Raw genomic sequence first — 18,213 nt, forward strand, 5'->3', positions numbered from 1 at the left:
TTTTCCCCTCGCTCTCTGACTCAGGGTTGAAATATCCGCCAGTATTGGTGTCCTTGTTGCGTGATGGCACAATACAGTGCAGAGCAATACAGGCAATCAAAGCATTCCTGCTAGTGATCGATGAAGATAGGACGGCTCGGATCGATAGTGAGGAGCGGACGGCCGGGTAAACCGCTTTCCCCTGGATGGTGTCTTTGCCCCCTGCCTACCTACCTGGCCGACTTGTGACTGATTGCTTTGATTGAGGTGGGTGTGTGGCATTGTTCGCGTAGGAAAGATGGCACTGTGTTCAGCGGCGCTATAGTAATTAGAATTGGGTCTAGAGAATGGATACGTGTTTGGACCAGAGTTGAAGTTGACATGATAGTTGGGATATAAGCAACCTATTCAAATATCCAAAGGAGGTAACGAAACCAACACCCCAGACTCCTCCTCAGCAAAGAGCAAAGAGCAAGAGCACGCACCTGCGCAACAATCTCCGCTTTCGCTTGCCACGACTCATCATCTATTTCTTCAACGACCGCCCAAACACAGTCGGCACCTACTGTATGTACTCTTTGCCAACGTGCTCGGCTAGAGTATAGCACCTCATTTCGACTCCAACTGCCGGGTAGACGATGAGAAGAAGCACGAACCGTTGTGAGTGGGACGACGCCGCACTTCCACGTAGCACGGTGCGGTACGGTACAGTATCAGCAACCAGCATTGTCGCGACCAAGACGCGTAGCTGCTCGGCAAGTCGGAGAAAATTGGGCAAAGTTTCTTCAAATAGATGATGGGTTGGAAAGGCAGGGAGTGAGCGAGGGAAATGTCGGGTCGGGCGCAACCACAGGACTGAGCAGTAGCTGGATAGGAGCGTGTGGGAGAGCTGCTTGCTTGTTTGCTCGCTCGCTCGCTTGCTTCCGTCGATTCCAGCGCGGCGCTTGAATTCACGTACTTGGCTGCGCTTAAGCGGTACGCATGGGTTGCGCTTTGGTGGGAGGACGAGCGAAATGACCACACAGCAGCAGAGCACTCGGCACAGGATGGAGGATAGAGCCGATTTAGCCAGCCAGCCACCAGAAAAAGCAAACACAGAGTGAATGCAGGACCAAAGCCACAGGCGGCGCACGGCCGAGGAGTCGACGCTGGCGACGGAGAAAGGAGACAACGATGAAGTGGGAACGGAACGGGCGGCTTGATACAACAGACAGAGTGCCGGCGCTGTGACCATTGGCGGCAGACTGAGTTTCGGGGCTGCTGCCGATTATGTGTGAAGAGGCTTTTCCGCCCTTATTTCTGACCATCTCTGACATTAAATCTACATAACTATGAGAGGTTGTGTTATGCCTTAGTAACCGGCGTAGTAAGGGAATCTTAGCTACCTTATTAGCCAGGGCAAATGAGAGGGCCAAAATTGACACAATCTCCCATCATTCTCCCGTTCTGCTCTCGTTTTTGCTTTGAAAGTTGTTGACGCTGAACATCGGCCTGAGAGTATCAGTATGGGAGGCATCGAGGTCTGTCGGCGACGGAAGTTGTGCGTTGCCTGACTTTAGGGCTGGCTGGCTGCCCGCTCTTCCCACAACGGCTGCCGAGCAGTAGCAGCGCCCGTCCGCTCACTCACTCGCGCGTTGAAGCAAAAGGATCGACGCGTGTTGGGGTCCCCGGCGGAGCTTTGGCATCTTGGTGACAGGGGGCAAGGCATCATTATTTCAGTTGTCGTATTTCTACTTCTCGTCCATTGCTTGATCGTCGTACAGCAGGAAGCTAATTCGCGAAACCCCGGACCCTTCAAAGCAGTATCTGGGGTGTGGATGGATGCTCGCCTTCAAGAACGCGGAGAAATTTCAAGTGCACCGCTGCAGAAATGAAGGAGACTCTTTAGTTTACAGTGATGACAAAGACGTGGTTGAGAAATAAGGGTATCCAAGAAGAGGGAAATAGACAAGATGGTTGGAAGCGACCCGCTTTTTGAAAGTGAAGGAGGAGTATAAAGGTAATCAGACATTTAGGGTGAAGAACGGAAGCTCTATCGGAGAAGTGTAGAGACACAATGTCAATAAGCTGCCAACGTCTCCAACGACCAGCATATCCGTCGCAGGCTCACAGCCACTTGCGAGACTTTGCAAAAGGACAGGGGAGAACTTCAAATTGCGACGACTGCGCATAGTACGCAGACATGTGTCAATCAATGCTGCAGAGAGAAGAAAATACACTTATGCAGCGAGAGTGATGCGCATGACGGTTACCGTTTCGTCCTTTGCTGGATGATGTGGACGCCTCGGCGCGTATCGCAGCGAATGCATGTTTCCACAGTGATGTGTGCAAGGATTTTATGCAGGGTTTACGCCGTGAAGATTAAAGTAAACAGGGGTTGTGCGAAAGCGAATGGATTGCCGTCTGCGTTGCTCATGATCCCGAGGCTGAAAACGCTCAAGGTGCCGGAGATGTGCGTGTTCCATAGTGCTCGTGCCGTCAAAGATGACATGCGAAGTGATTTCAAATGAAAGGCAGTGTTACAGCGCTGTATGGATGGCCGTAAGAGAGGAGATTAAGAGGCCGTGTGTAGCACGCGTCGTTTTTATATGATGAAGAGCTGGTAAGTCGATGCTAAAAAAGTGTTGATAGGGCCACACCGGGCCTGCCTGAATGGATGCACCGAGTCGGTCGTGACTCAAAACTCTTTGAAAAAATCGCCCGTGTCTTCGTTGATGGCATCTGGTGTGCTTGCTGAGCCCGGCCCGCGGTTGGCAGTCATGCTCGCGGCCCTATGATTGGTAGAGCTTGATCTCATTTGTTTCCCAGCAAAATTTCTAGAGTTTGCAGCTCCCCTGGGATCCGATAAACCTCCGTCAGGGTGCTTCGAGTCCGACCTTTGGGTTTCCACAAAAGCTTCCATGCGCATCATTCCTGCAACGGCGTCGAAAAACTCACGCCGTTGTGTCGAATGAGTGGCCGCACCGGAAGATGCGGACGTGCGGCGGCTCGTCGAGGGATTGTAGATGCTCGATGGAACGGATGGGGCAACATTCGGGCTCGTTGGGCTTTGGATGTCGCTGGTGCCAGCCGAGGGGGTCCTGTTGGATTGAGTCGCCTTAGGTATTGCTGGGACTGGTGGGATGTTTGCAGATGCGTGGTTGCTGGAAAAACTGCGACCAAAAAAGTTGTGGGGCATGGGGGTTCGGAAGGTCATTTGCCGTGGGGAAGAAACACTCCTCTTCCGGCCGTGATACCTTGGGATGGCAGGAGGGCTGAAAGACTCGGATGCTGGGGACTGGGTTGCTTTGCCGTCGTTTGGTGACTCGGCCTGGATGGGATTTTTATCCTTGGCTGCTTGGGCCTCCTTGGCGGCACGAATGGAGCTGCTACTCTTCCTGGTACTCAAAGGACCCAATCTCCGTTTGTTCGGCTCTTGAGGAACTGGAGTTGGCAGTTGGCCCAGATTGGGGAGATTTTGTGAAGAGTGGGCAAGGAATGAGAGTGCAGTGAGCCAAATGTAATGACGCTCTGCACTCATGGCCGTAAACTTGAGAGCGCGGGCAGGGGTAAGGACTAGAATAGATCGGTTAAACACAGGCTGTGATCCACTGCCCTTTGGAGGTGGACCATCGTCTTTGACGTCCAGAACTGATTGCACCACAACTGTAGAAAGTTAACATAGAACCGTCCAAGCTGGAGGGTGGCTTACGCTTGCGGCCAGGCTTGCCCATGAGCCCCGTATTGTTTGTCGGTTGCTTGCTGCTCCAGAGAATCGATCGTTCGTACGGCGAGATCCAAACCCAGCGCTTGTGGCGGACACCGTTGATTCCGGTGATGCCGGTGCCGTCATCCTTGCTAAAATCCGGACTCACCGCATCAGAAACGCCAAAAGATTTCCTACCACGAACATATTTCCACATCCATTCTCCCACCATGGTGATGGCGATGGCGTCAACAACGCTTATGGACTGCGACGGTGAGTCGAAAGAGTGATTGCTTTCTGGATTCGCAGTACTTCGCGAATGCTGGCTCCTGTGTCCACGACCCTCGGAACAGGATTGCTTGGGAGTCGATACCCGACCCCGTCCTATTGGGGACTGGGTCTGGCTTCCAGTAGGCGAGGTCAAGGAGGTCTTCGGTGGAGGCGGCGATCTGGCTGGGAAACGATCGCTCCTACTTATGACAGCTGCCGAACGTACCTTGCGCAGGCTGTCTTGACGAGTCGTCGAGTCCTTCCGCGAGCGTCTGTTGGCAAGCATGTTGTTGCGGATTGGCGGGCTTTGCGAACCTTCACTTCTGCTTAACGGCAACTTTCTAGAGCTGGACCGGACGGGCACGGGGTACGGAGGCCGTGCGGATGCAAGCTTGCTCGACTCACCGAGTCCTTGAGAAACTCTGGTTGGGCTCATATTAGACCAACGCAGGCTACCTTGCCGTCGAATCGATGGGCTCTTTTCAACCTTGGCCGAACACGAGGACCTCGGACGGGAAGGTGATTCTTTCTCCTCGGGCACAGGCGTCGGGGGTTTGGCAAGACGGCTGTGATATTTTGTCATCCGGCTGTATGTTGAGTTGTCTCTTCGGTACTCGTCGTCGCTCTCGTCCGCAATGGCTTCCTCGTCAAATCCTGCAAATAGACTGCTAGATCTGAATGGCCTGCGGATGCCATCGGTGCTTTCGGTCGTCAAGGGACCATCATCGTTGTGCCCTGGGTACTTATTCTCGGTAGCTTCGACTGATTTGTGTCGCATTGATTTCTGCGCTGCCTGCGCTGCCTGAGTTGCACGCAAGGGACTCTTGCCTTTTTCCTCGAAAGGTTTAGCGAGGACTGGCTTTGTCTCGGGTGATTCTTTCTTTTCCGAGGTAGCGAGTTGCGAAGTTATCGAGGATGGAAGTAAATGAGCCGGTAGCTTGCCTAGCCTAGTGACCATGATAGGCTCGGTTTGCATGGATCGTGAGCAAAGGTCGGGCAGCATGTCTGGAGAAGTCTGCGAACAGACACTTTTTGTTCCAGGCGGAAGCACAGCATGAGTCGGTGAGGTGGGGCACGAACCAGGCGGTTCTATGGTTATTTGGGGTACGGCAATGGCTGTTGGTGGTGGGGCCCGGGTCGGAGTGGGCGGAACGTCAAGACGATTCGTTTCAGATATTTTGATTTCGGTCTGAGTCGATGCCGACGTCATTTTGGGTCGTGTAGATGTCGAAGGAGAGGAAGCCGCGAGATTTGGATGAAGCATGGCTGTTGGTGTGTCTGGAGGACTCGGCGGATGATTTAAAGTTTGACATGAAGAGGAGACCATGGGGCGGGTCTTGTGATGCGGAGTCTCAGATCCTGTTTGTTGATCTGAGATAGGCTTTTTTCTCTGATTGGTTTCCAAATTGACCATGGCACTAACGATGTGACCACTGTTTCTTGCTGCTGCCATGACTTGGGGAGCAACTTTGGGGGAAGGAGGCGGAGAAGGTTGCACACCCGTGTCAACATAGTCGTGCTTGGGTGGAACGACTTCTCTCGACGGCTTCGCAGATTTCTCCATGCTCTGACGACCAACAGAGATGTTGTCAACAGATTGCTTCGTTTCTTTCGTATCGCTTTCGTGCTCCGAGGATGACTGTTTACCATCGGTCTCCAGCCCGAGCATTTTCCTTGCTTTGCCATCGGGGAGCTGGGATTGCCTCAGTTCCAAGGCTCGTCTGGCCCGCAATTCATTTTCAGAAAAGTCTTCAGAGTCAAGGCCATCATCATCGTCGGCCCCTTCTTCCTCCTCTACCTCCTCTTCATCTTCCTCATCGAGCGCCAACTCGTCGGCAAGGCTGGGACCGCTTAGCTTTTGATGCAGCTCGGAGCCAACGGTCAACACGGATGCTCTGTTCCTGCGGAAACTCCGCATGCTACCACCGCTGTGGTTGCGCTCATGTCTGCTCCTTTGGCTAAGCGTGCGCTTTGGAGAGTTGGACAGACTTTGCGGAGGGAGACTGACTCCATCGCTCTCCATAGCAAAGCCGCTGTCCCGAATGTTTTCATCAGCTTCAGCCTCGTAACACTCCTGGGCGGCAGCTTGCTGGGCGGCCAGTTCTTCTAGGACGGCTTTCAAACGGGTTTCACTGACGTGAATGCGACGCTCGAGGGACCTCTTTTCGGCGTCCCAGGTGTCCTTGTCCTTTTGCCAAAGATCTTGAGTGCGGTCTGACGCGTCTCCCTCGTATTTGGCTTTCTTTCGTGAGTCTTCCAATTTATTACGGAGCATTTCAGTTTCCGCCTTGGCTTGATCGCGTTCGTGTACCAGCTCTTCAAGAGTGGTAAAAGTGTCTGTTTCCAGCGTCTTGACATGACGTTTCGCAGCGCGGCTTTCGCTCTGACTGGCGGACAACCGAGCGTGCAGGTCTTGAGTCTCGTTTTGAGAAGATTCAAGACTAGTTTCCAGATCCTCAATGATTCGGTCTTTCGAGTCTATTTCCCTCCTCAAGTTGAGAATTTCGGCAACGAGGTTGGCTTGCAACGTAGGCGTCAACCGACGTGGATCGAAAGAAAAGGCGTTATCCTCCACAGAGTCAGGAGACGACTCTGAGCGAAGCGGAGGAAGCGATGCATCTGGATCGCCAGGGGTTGAAGGAGTTCCATGGCGAGAGGAGCGCGCAGGAGACGAGGGCTGTGGGGTCATGAAGATTGTTTCTGAAGAAGTTTGGCGCGACGGAGGCGCTTTGGAGTCATGATCGGAGGAGTGACCAGAAGCCATGTTATGAAATGGAGAGAAATGGACCAACAGCTAGGCAATAGAGACGCTAGGAGCCCTAAAACTTTTGAAACCAGGGCAATTGGTGTGCGCCCAGTGTGATACTAAGACTGGAAATCCCAGGTAGTCAGAAGCGCTGGAGCATCAAGCATGACTGCGCGTAAGGTTAGCGTGTCCGATCCGACAGATGCGGCAAGGAAAGCCTGGCATCAGGTGCTCGGCCAATAGCGCCAGAGTACATACTTTTCAAGGGCGAGCTTATTGTATCGTTGCGCGGGACGAGTCCTTTTATGCAAGTTGAAACAACCAGCACGGAAAACCCGAGAGACGTTCGTTGTTCGGTCACTGCTGGTATGAAAAGGGGAGTGCCTGACTCTGAGTCTGACGGAAGGTTGATTGACGAAAACGAGGGCGTGATTCTCGTTTGCAATGTCGCACCGGTCGTACAAGTCTGCCGTGGTCCGCTGTCATCCGCAGCGCAGATATGCCGGCGATATTGAGGGTGGTGAGAAGCGCTCCTCGCACACGATTACGGCGGCAAGCACTGTATGAGGCTTGGAGAGGAGAGAAGAGCGAGAAGACGAAATCACAGCGGGGAAGAAGCAAAGACGGACGCGGGAGGCAATAGGGTTAAAGGAACGGGCTGCAAGAAGCAGGAGGAAACGATGGGCACGAGCTACGAACGGCTCGACGAGCAGCAGAGCGGGCCAGGAGACGATGCAGATGAACCCCGGCTGCTGGAGTTGACGCTAGCAAGGAGGGTCGGCGACAGGGGCAGGGCCGGGATGGCAATTAACGGACAAAATATAAAATAGCCTCACGCCGCTGAGGCGCGGATGATCATGGAGCCTTGGTCCAGGAACACGCGTTGCACCGTGTCCTGATAATGGCCTGGCGAGCGACGAGCCCGGTCGACCGGTATAGTCTTTGCTCTCATCTGGCCTCAGGGGGTCGCCATATAAAATCCGGGGCTCGCGTCTTCGCTGCGGCGGGAAAGGGCCTTTGCAACTTCGCACCCGTTAGGTTGTTCCACTTGCTGCGTGCCGGCCTGCGACTGTCACATCACCGTCACTATCTCTAGTCCTGGTTCCTCGCGGCTGGCCCGTCGCAGGATCCAGGGGCACGACGCCTTCCGCTCGTTGTATTGCTTGGCGCTCTCCACAGAGTCCCTATCCGCGCAGAGTTTTGTCGCCCTCGACTCCCTGGGATTTTGGAAGAAAATAGCCATCAACGTGTCGCATGCGGCGCAGCCAGAGGACCCTGCGGTACAATTGCAATCGTCATGATCGGCACCCACGGCCAAGGGCGATGAGCATCCATGTCGAGCTTGCGGAATTACCGTCCATGTGCTGGTGTTGATCGCCTTCTCGGCCCTGGCCGCCATCGCACAGCATATGTCGTGACGGTCATCGGAATTTTCTCGTGCGTCTCGAGATGTGATGGTGTCGATCGCGGGCCGGTTACAAGTCGAGGCCGGCGGGGTGGTGGTGCGAAGGTAAGGTACCTAGGTACTTAGTCAAGTCCTGGCTGGTCGTGTCGCCGTCGTCGCTGCGGCAGGCAGGCTCGCGGCCAATGAGAGCAACCCTGCCACGCCTCCCTGTCAAAGCCGGGGTATCGATAAGGAATTTTATCCCCGCCAAGCTTGGCTCGCGACTCTCGACATTCCACAGCAGACACCATGGGCCAAATCGAAGAGCTCCCGGACGACTTTGACGAGTCGCTCGACCTGAACAAGTCAACATCTGGTCCAGTACCAGAAGGACCCGCTCCTCCCAACGTACCCTCGCTCGAATCCCTCATCAACGACGCTGTGGCTGGCAACGGCGCACCCTCTTCGTCCAGCAATGGCCCCAACGAGACATCACCACACCCGTCGGCCGCCAAGCCGCCAGCAATGGCGCAGGTCCAAGCCAAAACTGCCGACGAGATCTTCGCCGAACTCAACCGCACGCCTCTATTCATGACGTCCTTGGACGAGACCGATGGTGCTGGCGGAGGCAATGACGCGCTGGAAGCTCTGAAAGCTCTTGCATACGAGGGTACCAAGGCAGAATGTGCAGGTAACTTTCGGGAGCAGGGCAACGAGTGTGCTCGGGCAAAGCACTGGCACGACGCGCGCGACTTTTACGACCAGGCAATTGGAGTGTTGCATGGGCCAGACCGGCCGGTGCAGAATGAGGAAGAGGGTGATCCTGACATGGATCTTGCAGAAGACCAAGAGCTGGATCCAGAAGAGGAGGCGAAGAAGGAAAGAGCAATAGAGGAGGCATGCTTGGTGAACCGAGCACTTTGCAACTTGGAAATGAGTCAGTCAACCGCGACAGACTTGCAACCACCATGATCCCAGTGAGCTAATGCTGCGTGCAGAGAACTACCGCTCCTGCATAACCGACTGCAAAGCGACTCTCCTCATGAACCCCTCCAACGTAAAAGCCTGGTACCGCAGCGCAACCGCCCTTCTCGCTCTTGACAAGATACCCGAAGCCGAAGATGCATGCGCTAGAGGACTTGCAATCGACCCCAAGAACGCCGCACTACAGACCCTCAGCACAAAGATTGCCAAAAGAAAAACTCATTTGGAAGAGCTGACGCGCAAGCAACGCGAACGCGAGGAAGCACGACGAGCCGAGGAGAACTCCTTGAAGCTTGCATTAAGGGCTCGCAACATCAAAACGCGCGAGACCGGGGCAGAGCCGGACACGGGAGACTCGAAGATCAAGCTGGAAGAACCGCTAGATCCGTCTTCGGTGCTGTCTTTCCCGGTGATATTGCTCTACCCGCTCCACGCGCAGAGCGATTTCATCCAGGCATGTGCCGAGACGGACAGTCTGGGAAAACACTTGGAATACATTCTGCCGCTGCCGTGGGATGAAGCTGGGGAGTACACGCCCGAGGGTACCGAATGCTACCTTGAGACGGCAGCGGGGGGTTTGATCAAGGCCGGCAAGAAGGTGCCCCTAGGCAAACTGCTCGCTGGAGGAACAGTCGAGGTGGTGGATGGATTGGTGACGGTGAACGTCGTGCCCAAAGCCAGGGCGCAAGAATGGATTGCGGAACTCAAAAAGAGGAAGGGCTTGTAGGGCTCTGGAGAATCGTAATGAATGGCAAAAAGGGCTGAAGACAAAGCCACCATCTGAAGATCGAAACTCGATTCTCGCAGTGCCCCCTCTACCCTCACAGACTCAGCTCTCAGACGATCTCTATCTCTACCGACTGTTTGCCCGCGCATGCGACAGCATCTGCAAGCTAAGTTCAAGCCCTGAGCACTCATCAGCACCCTCCCCCCACCCCCACCCCACCAGCGAGCCTCATACGCCAACAAACATTGCCAGGCCGCTCCGGCAATCGCGGGCAAAAATAATCAGCAGCGGCAGGCCAGCCCAAAGCAAGCAGACTCAAGCACAACCATCTCCCAACTGCAGCCATCTGCAACCAGCACGCAAAACAAGAGGAAAAAGAAAAAAGAGGCCAAACAAAATAATTTCCTGGCTGGCTGCAGGGAGACTGCCTGTCCGGGACAGCCTGCTGCCGGTCCCCGCGCCGCCCAGGCACAAGCCCTTCGGGCCGTGCTGGGGATCGTGTCGTCGATGCTGATGTGATGCTGATTCCGCCTTCTGCGTGAAAGCCTTGCTCGTACCAGGCAGGTGGGTTGGCCTGCGGGGTTTGCGACACGCTTACAGTCGTTCGTTGTCTTGTTTGTAAGCGGCGCGAGTGCGACGACTGCTGTTGCCATGGCGTTGCTTCGTCATGCTTGCTCGCTGGCTTCGGTTTGGGGATTAGTGATGAGAGGCAGGGATGTCATGGCTTGCGCTACCCAGCTCAAACAGCAGAATCCCATCTGGCCTGGCCAGTTGGATGTTGAGTCTGCAGAGGAGGGAGGGAGGGAGGGAGGGAGCTGCTGCAAAGTGGGTACCTGAGCGTCAGGCACGCAGGCACTAATTGTTCCATGTTTTTTCAGCAATGTATAGTCTTTGCAGCAGCCGCAAGTAGCACGCGGCCCGTCGTCATCTAGGTGTCTAGGTACCCAACGCACGTCCAATCTGTTGCTGACGTTTGATGACATCGAACACCTCACTCACGCCTTTGCCAGTTTGGCTCACCCTGTCCCCGAGACCTTGCCTTGGCCTAAGGCTACCTGGCACCTACTGCATGCAGAGACGCGCCGCAACAACTTGTCCGTTGCCAAAAAGAAACGCCGGCCATGTCACGCCATCAAGCATTCTTCTCGTTTCCTCGTCGGGCACCGGGAGCCAGGAAACAGAAGTGGATTGCACCGCACAGCAACAGCGATCAAGGGTCTCTGCAGTGGAATCCCGCGAGCTAATCACTGTACCGACGGCTTCAGACTCTCGTGTAGTTTCCTTTGCCTAGCTGCCTAGCTGCCTACCTACCTACCTACCTACCTACCTACCTACCTACCTACCTACCCACCGACCCAACCAATATACCAAATAAACAGCTTCTTCACTCACTCACCATACACTCCACTTCCTCCAACCCTCCCCCATCCCATCCCACACCCCAGCCAATCACAACGCCCCTCATCCCGCACTAAACCCTCCCCAAAAAAAAAAAAAAAAAAAAAAAAAAGCTAGCCACCACCACCACTGCCATAACATCGAACGTCGCGGTAGTTAAGACGAGTCTCGCGTCTTGCTTCGTATGCGCTCGTAAAGGAACGGTTGCATGGTCCGTCTGTCGCTCTCGTACCTACTTACTTGCCTACCTGCGTACCTGAGTATGTACGTACTCTGTACCACTTTGCTGACCTCCTCGAGACGGAGTCGGTCTGAGTCTCGTCAGCTTTCTGAAGACGTGCGTACGTTTTCGGGATTTGGGGACTTGTGATGGCGGTGAAGTTTCAGTGGGAGGGAACGGGCGTCTGGGTCTGAGTCGGCTTTTGCGCGCTTGTCGTCAGATGAGCCAACGACACTACTATGTGTATCCACAGCAGAGCAACATGAGGGGGGATCTTTTTATTTCGCTGTCTCAGCACTAAGAGGGTGCCTTCGCTAGGTAATGTACACATGTAGGGGTTTGTTCCTGATGCAGAGAAGCAAGAAAATTCCAGTTCCGAACCCTGAGTCCATAGAGAATCGCCTCCCTTTTTGATGCCCCATCCACCCGCCCAACTGTCTTCAGCAAAAAGGGGTTTGCAATCCATAGTCCATGCAGGGTCGATTATGATCGGTCCTTTCCATGTCGTAAAGGTCGTAGGGCACTATGTGTCCGGTGAATGCAGTGTGCTGGTGTAGTGTTTGGGTGTTTGTTGATACATGGTGCTGTGTTATGCTCCGTTGCCGGGAAATGCAAGGGGATGCTCATGGTTTTGAGGGCTGACTCTGGAGGAAATGTGTTCCGGGAAGACAAAGACTTTCAGCTTGACAGACAGCAGTCTGACGTGTCGGCTACGCCCCGAAGTAGATATGACGACGTCAGTAGAAGTCCAACGGCCGCAGTTGCCCTTGAAACGAGATGGAGCAGCCGCATGGAGCTGTTTGAGATCATTTGGTCCTGTCCCAGCGGGTTCAATCGTAGACTTCGTCAACGCGTCGAACCATATTCTTCTTGAGGACTTCAACCGTCTCAGTGCTTCTGGACGCCATCCAGTGCGCTAAGTTGAAGCGCACTTCATCGCACTTGACGCGACGGAGAGAATCCATGAATCGAAAATCAGTACGAAGGATCGGCTTGCGACTTGAAAGCACGATGTCGATTTCCTGAAGCTTGCCGTACCGGGCAAGCATGCGCAGGCTGTGGATGAGATGATCATCCCGGACGAACTTGCGCTCCTCTGCAAGATGCATCAGCTTTGTAAAGACAAAATTCAGACACAGGGCCACATACCAATGCCTCTCGCAGAGGGAAGAGCGTCACTCAAGGCGAGGGTAACGCATCGAAGACGCTGCAAAGGTTAGCGGATGTGATGTACTACCAGTCAGAAAATGACACACAGCGATGTTGACAGGACCAATGGTTTCAAGCCACAGATGGAGGTCGTGATAGCCGACCTCCTTCTTCTCCTTGATCCACAATGGCGCGCGCATTTCAGGATTGCGGGTGAGTCCGAAGTGATTGTCGCTGTAAAGAACGGCGCAGCCTTCGTCATGAATCTGTTTGCAGGTACGAAGAAACGCGCTAGAAAGGCCAAAGTTGTGAGGGTCATGGATCGACAAGGCATCCTCAGTCTTGAACAACAAGTTGTAGATCTTTCTGCGGAGTTCAGGCGGAAGCTTGAGGATCAAATTCTCCTTGGGCTTATCGTTGGAGGGCTTGGACTCGGTTTGCGACTTGTGCCGGACCGGGGCAGAGGTCTCTTTGCGCTGTCTCTTGGCCGTTTGGAGAAGCTTTTTGTCAATCGTGAAATGGACAGGGCCAGAAAATCCCGGTGGAATGTTGAGAGTAAGGCTCAAGGTCTCGGGCTTGGTTTGCGTGTCGCCTGCATCGTCGTTCAAGGGCCGATAGAAATCGTCGAAAGTTGGGTCTGGCGAGGGAGAGCGAGCGAAGGAATCCTCAACACTTTGTTCACCATAACGCTTGACCTCATAAGCAGGAATCAGGTCGAAGTCCGGGGGGGCGGGCGATGGTGTGCGCTTCCTCTTCTTTGGGTTGCCCTCTTCATCCTCAGAGGGGTCGAAGAAGGAGTCGCCTTCATCATCGACAGCGTCGGCTGTGCTGACGTAGGCAGAGTCAGACTTCCTCCTACCAGCAGACTCTCGAATGGGTCTTCCAGTGCGAGGGTTGCGGCGAACAACCAAGTCGCCCTGGCCAAGCTCTTCGCTCGCGTGTCTGGTGGAGTTGCGAGCTGACGGCTTGGAGTTGCGAGCGGGAGGTTTCATCTTGCGGTGTAGCTGAGTGCGGCCCGGCATGATGCTGAGTCGGCGAAGTGGTGAGTCGGCGATGGTGTTGAGTTTTGTTACGTTACGTTGGGTCGGCGGCGGTCGAGGTCGATGTAGGGGAAGGAGTGCCACTGCCACGGCGCGACGATGGCCGGTGTGCGGCCATCAGGCAGGCGAGAAGTCCGTACCTGCCTTTTGTACGCCAGGAGCGGACTGGACCTGGACCTGGACCAGAACCAGAACCAGAACCAGCCAAATGCGCCTGGACGGGACTCATCCATGCGTTGATTTCACTGATACACGCGCACGCAACGTCATTCAGACCATTAACACCGCATCCTTCCCACAGCTCTAGGCTTCAGTGCGGCATCGATGGCTTCTCTCGCATCACGGGCGGGTCTTGGCCTTGTCAGCACATGCTTTTGGTGTGGAGTTGGATCAAAACAGAGGGTTTTGCATTTGCATCTGGCTACATGTACTTATGGAGTGTCCCATCCATCTCGTGTAGCCTCCAGGCATCGACGCCCAATTCATTTCCGCGTCAATGGCATCCCACGATGCTGACTCGCAAGCAGGCAGACAGCCAAGAGGCCTCGTCAGACATGGGACTCGCCCCCAAAGCCGTCATCGGTCTGGGAGTCGCTGGACCGAAGCAGCGTCGACACAACCGTTTCCTATCAGACGAGTTCAGATTGCCCCTCGAAAGGTGGTGAATGGGGCGGGACATGTCAACATCACCACACGCCAGCAAGGCCGGGTGAGTGTCGTGCCGTATACCGTCGCATCATGTAGGAATTAGTTGTTGAAGAAGAGACGAAAGCTGCGGGCGACGCGCTGCCGAGAAAAGCTTGAGCGCCAAGACCGCAAGCGGAGCCCGCGAGCCGCCCGCCGCGTCCAATCTGATCTGATCCCGGCGCATCATCATCGCACCACTCGTACCAGCTTTGCTCCTCCACCCTCTCCATCACTCAAGCCGACAGCCATGTCGTCCTTTGCGAGCAGCTCGCGGGCTTCTCGTTCCCTTCTCTCGCAATTCGGCCGATGTGCTGCTGCTCCCAGGCGCCTGCAATCCGCCTTTGCCCGCAGCTATGCTGCTGTATCTCCGGACAGCCAGCACAAGGTACCCAACTTTCGCTGTTGAGAACAATGCGCAATTGTGCTGACCCTGCCCAGCTGCTGTCTACCACCCTCGCCGAAAATGACCCCCTAGTCTACGATATTATCGAAAAGGTCGGTCCGCTGGCGGGCGCAACCTTGCCTATGCCCCCGCTAACGCCAGTTGCCGCTTGTAGGAGAAGAGGCGGCAAAAGCACTTCATCAACCTCATTCCTTCGGAAAACTTTACATCTCAGGCTGTTCTCGATGCCCTGGGAAGTGTCATGCAAAGTACTGCTCTTCTGAATCTCAGGACAATCATATACTGAGCTGCTGGCAGACAAATACTCGGAGGGCTACCCTGGCGCGCGCTACTACGGTGGCAACGAGCACATTGACGAGGCCGAGAGGCTTTGCCAGCAAAGAGCTCTCCAAACTTTTGGTCTGAAGGAGAGCGAATGGGGTGTCAATGTCCAGCGTAGGTCATTTGGTTCGGCGGCTGAATTGCCCAACTGACTCTGAGCAGCCCTCTCCGGATCGCCTGCCAACCTTTACGCATACTCTGCCGTCGCAAACACCCACGACCGCATAATGGGTCTCGACCTCCCCCACGGCGGTCACCTGTCGCACGGCTACCAGATTCCCAATAAGAAGATTTCTGCCATTTCCAAGTATTTTGAGACGCTCCCGTACAGGCTGAACGAGCAGACGGGCCTGATTGACTACGACAAGCTGGAGGAGATGGCTCTGTTGTACCGCCCCAAGGTCATTGTGGCTGGTACCTCGGCCTACAGCAGACTTCTTGACTACGAGCGCTTCCGTGCCATTGCTGACAAGTCTGGCGCATACCTTTTTGCCGACATGGCCCACATCTCTGGTCTCGTCGCCGCTGGCGTCATTCCATCGCCTTTTACCAAGGCCGACGTTGTAACGACGACGACTCACAAGTCTCTCCGCGGTCCCCGCGGTGCCATGATCTTCTACCGCAAGGGTGTCCGGAGAGTTGACAAGAAGGGTGTGGAGGAAAAGTGGGACTTGGAGGGCCCGATCAACGCGTCCGTCTTCCCCGGACATCAAGGCGGCCCGCACAACCACACCATCACCGCGCTTGCGGTCGCGCTCCAGCAAGCTCAGACGCCCGAGTTCCAGCAGTACCAGCGTACTGTGCTCACCAATGCCAAGGCGCTGGCCGAGAGGCTTGGAAACTCCAAGGACAAGGGCGGACTTGGATACAACATTGTCAGTGGTGGTACTGACAACCACCTTGTCCTCATTGATCTCAAGGACAGGAGCGTCGATGGCGCGCGGGTTGAGCGCGTGCTCGAGCTGGTTGGCGTGGCAAGCAACAAGAACACTGTTCCCGGCGACAAGTCTGCCATGAAGCCTGGCGGTCTACGCATGGGAACGCCAGCCATGACTACCCGTGGCTTTGGACCCGATGACTTCCGCCGCGTGGCTGACATTGTGCACCGCGCCGTCACCATCACCCAAAAGCTCGACAAGGACGCAAAGGAGAGCGCCGAAGCCAAGGGCAGGAAGAACCCCACCAGCGTCAATGCCTTCAAGGAGTACCTTGGCGAGGGCGAAAATGTCACGGACATCATCCAGCTGCGCAAGGAGGTTGAGGATTGGGTAGGCACGTTTAGCCTGCCGTGGGAGAAGAACGGAGCATAGGCATGAGGCTATCTGAATGGCCCACAATGAAGAAAACGTAGTATATGCATAGTCCGTGTTAAAGAGTGATTCGGGCGTGGCGTTGGCGGGGCACCGCTCGGTCTGTACTGCAAATATCCACTTTCTGATTCTCATAGTCAGGCGGGCACTTTGAGCGGTTCACGGAATTCTCCAATCTTCTCTCTCTCTCTCTCTTAACACTCTGTGTTAGATTTTGGTGCGCATCAGCGACATGTGTCTGCGTTTCGCGTCCCTGGTTCTTCATGACTTCCACTTCCAACAACTTCCCTCTTTGGCAAGCCACCTGACTTTCCACCGTCCACATTTCATCCGTCCGATACTTGCACGTTGCTCCTGTATTGCTCTCGACTGTGGCCTCCGCCCGTCGACGACGTAATTGCTTTGCGACCATGGACTACGCTCCCGCTGAGCACCACGGCGACACTCAGCCAAACAACGCGTTCAGCTTCACTTGGGTCATCATAACGTGGGACATTATTGTCATGGTGCCCATGATTCTGCTGTGGTACTTTGGCTTTCTCACGCTCGAGGGCGACGTAAGTCGAATCGTCGAGGCAACTCGACTTGACACTCACCTGAAGCTCAACCACCCCATCTCATCTCACCACGACCTTGACCAGCATCCATTGCTAACACGCCTGCCTCCAGATCGTCCCTCGCACTGGCCCCGGCCCACGTCGCCGCCACCGCCTCCGTCTGACGTCCGAAGAGCGCGCGTTGCTTACGCACCCTCGCCCACACCGACACAGTCGACGCCCATCCGATCAAGCCGAGCTCGAAGACATGATTGACCACGAGTTCATCGTCATGGCGCGCGAGTGGGAAAACGACCTGCGCGAGGCGCGCCGTCTGGCTCGCCAGGAGCGCGTCCGCCGCTTCAACGCCCAAGTGCGCTCCAGCGTGGCCGGCATGCGGTCGAGCTTTACGGCTGCGACTGGCACTGGCAGTGAGAACCATGAGAGGGAGACGGAGAGGGAGACGCAGACGAACTTGGAAGCTGGCATTGCTGTGAGCACGCTGCCCGTGCGCAGTTCATTGCAGCATCAGCAACAGTATCAACGACGCCAGTTATCACATGGCGGCCACCTCGACGTCAACCGGCAGGGTGACGAGATCCAATTGCCGCATCGACCTCGCCCGTCGGCGGTTGACTGTAACCAGCCGCTGCCGCCTTTGCCTGCCTCGAGGTGTGTTGCTTCTCTCACTCTGTCACTATTGAGATACTGCCCCTGGTATTCAAGCGTGAATGCACGCTGACTGGGGGTCACAGCGAGTGAACATGTCGCTCCGACTCCAGCTGAAAGAGCTTCGTGACTCTTGAGCAATACGATCTGATGCCTCAATCCTAATCTGAATGGCATGGACGACTCGAGGGCTCCACTCCTTGACTGAATCAAGCGCGCCGTGCTGGGCTTGCTGCACTTTTCCTTGCTGGCTGGTCACATGTTCGTTCGGATTCTGGAATCGAGGCTGAATACCCGAGCGTCGAGACAGAGACTAATTACGGCAGGCAACAGTGTGGCATGACGTGTCACGGTTCGAAACGACATCATGGGACTGGCCCTTTGTTTTCCCTTTCTTCTCTTGTTTATACCCCCCGGATGACTGCGATGCGAGACTGGCGTTTTGGGACTGGGTTGGGACTGGGTTGGGACTGGGCTGGGACTGGGCTGGGACTGGGCTGGGACTGGGCTGGGACTGGGTTGGGACTGGAGTTGATGGACAGCTGCTTCACTGACTGCTTCTTCTGGCTTTTCTGGGCGAATGCTATGGGCGTGGGGAATCCTGGACTCCAGGGTTCTTTCTTGTCCCACTTTGACTGACAAACGGACAGGCGTTGGACGGGCTGCAATTGTGAATAAATGGATGAATGCTTGATCCTTTTTTCT

At 55.1% G+C, this 18,213-nt stretch overlaps 5 protein-coding genes across 5 annotated transcripts; 3 read left to right on the forward strand and 2 right to left on the reverse strand.

Annotated features, from left to right (window-relative positions):
- Positions 1-2,323: 2,323 nt before the first annotated feature.
- On the reverse strand, positions 2,324-7,015 carry IWZ02DRAFT_45521 (meiotic cell cortex C-terminal pleckstrin homology-domain-containing protein). The gene is made up of 3 exons (XM_066767773.1): positions 6,939-7,015; positions 3,671-6,849; positions 2,324-3,624 (listed from the first exon to the last, which is right to left on the reverse strand). Exons 2-3 carry the CDS (start codon positions 6,696-6,698, stop codon positions 2,657-2,659), a joined length of 3,996 nt encoding a protein of 1,331 aa, XP_066620231.1. The 5' UTR covers positions 6,699-6,849; positions 6,939-7,015; the 3' UTR covers positions 2,324-2,656.
- A 1,574-nt stretch (positions 7,016-8,589) lies between these two features.
- On the forward strand, positions 8,590-9,775 carry IWZ02DRAFT_470982 (tetratricopeptide repeat protein 4; the record flags this gene model as incomplete). Its single annotated transcript, XM_066768837.1, has 2 exons — positions 8,590-9,001; positions 9,063-9,775. 2 exons carry the CDS (start codon positions 8,590-8,592, stop codon positions 9,773-9,775), a joined length of 1,125 nt encoding a protein of 374 aa, XP_066620232.1.
- A 2,266-nt stretch (positions 9,776-12,041) lies between these two features.
- IWZ02DRAFT_45568 (uncharacterized protein) lies at positions 12,042-13,762 on the reverse strand. The gene is made up of 3 exons (XM_066767805.1): positions 12,650-13,762; positions 12,543-12,600; positions 12,042-12,489 (listed from the first exon to the last, which is right to left on the reverse strand). The coding sequence occupies exons 1-3, from the start codon at positions 13,562-13,564 to the stop codon at positions 12,224-12,226; spliced, it is 1,239 nt and encodes a 412-aa protein (XP_066620233.1). The 5' UTR covers positions 13,565-13,762; the 3' UTR covers positions 12,042-12,223.
- Positions 13,763-14,516: 754 nt separating this feature from the next.
- Positions 14,517-16,303, forward strand: IWZ02DRAFT_492646 (serine hydroxymethyltransferase-like protein; the record flags this gene model as incomplete). The annotated part of the gene is made up of 5 exons (XM_066769866.1): positions 14,517-14,654; positions 14,708-14,764; positions 14,827-14,920; positions 14,970-15,107; positions 15,156-16,303. 5 exons carry the CDS (start codon positions 14,517-14,519, stop codon positions 16,301-16,303), a joined length of 1,575 nt encoding a protein of 524 aa, XP_066620234.1.
- A 205-nt stretch (positions 16,304-16,508) lies between these two features.
- On the forward strand, positions 16,509-18,203 carry IWZ02DRAFT_45656 (uncharacterized protein). The gene is made up of 3 exons (XM_066767872.1): positions 16,509-16,860; positions 16,973-17,511; positions 17,835-18,203. Exons 1-3 carry the CDS (start codon positions 16,714-16,716, stop codon positions 18,145-18,147), a joined length of 999 nt encoding a protein of 332 aa, XP_066620235.1. The 5' UTR covers positions 16,509-16,713; the 3' UTR covers positions 18,148-18,203.
- Positions 18,204-18,213: the final 10 nt, after the last annotated feature.

This window comes from Phyllosticta citriasiana (assembly GCF_038021145.1).
Source record: "Phyllosticta citriasiana strain CBS 120426 chromosome Unknown IWZ02scaffold_11, whole genome shotgun sequence".
NCBI lineage: Eukaryota > Fungi > Ascomycota > Dothideomycetes > Botryosphaeriales > Phyllostictaceae > Phyllosticta > Phyllosticta citriasiana.

Excerpts from the sequence above, each read along its gene's own strand:
- IWZ02DRAFT_45656 (XM_066767872.1), top strand. The coding sequence starts at position 16,714 with ATGGACTACGCTCCCGCTGAGCACCACGGCGACACTCAGCCAAACAAC. Across the intron at positions 16,861-16,972 it reads TTCTCACGCTCGAGGGCGAC|ATCGTCCCTCGCACTGGCCC; the intron begins GTAAGTCGAATC and ends GCCTGCCTCCAG. Across the intron at positions 17,512-17,834 it reads CCGCCTTTGCCTGCCTCGAG|GCAACAGTGTGGCATGACGT; the intron begins GTGTGTTGCTTC and ends TAATTACGGCAG.
- IWZ02DRAFT_45521 (XM_066767773.1), bottom strand. The coding sequence starts at position 6,698 with ATGGCTTCTGGTCACTCCTCCGATCATGACTCCAAAGCGCCTCCGTCG. Across the intron at positions 3,625-3,670 it reads GGGCAAGCCTGGCCGCAAGC|TTGTGGTGCAATCAGTTCTG; the intron begins GTAAGCCACCCT and ends AACTTTCTACAG.
- IWZ02DRAFT_45568 (XM_066767805.1), bottom strand. The coding sequence starts at position 13,564 with ATGCCGGGCCGCACTCAGCTACACCGCAAGATGAAACCTCCCGCTCGC. Across the intron at positions 12,601-12,649 it reads TTGGTCCTGTCAACATCGCT|CGTCTTCGATGCGTTACCCT; the intron begins GTGTGTCATTTT and ends TAACCTTTGCAG. Across the intron at positions 12,490-12,542 it reads TCCCTCTGCGAGAGGCATTG|AGGAGCGCAAGTTCGTCCGG; the intron begins GTATGTGGCCCT and ends TGCATCTTGCAG.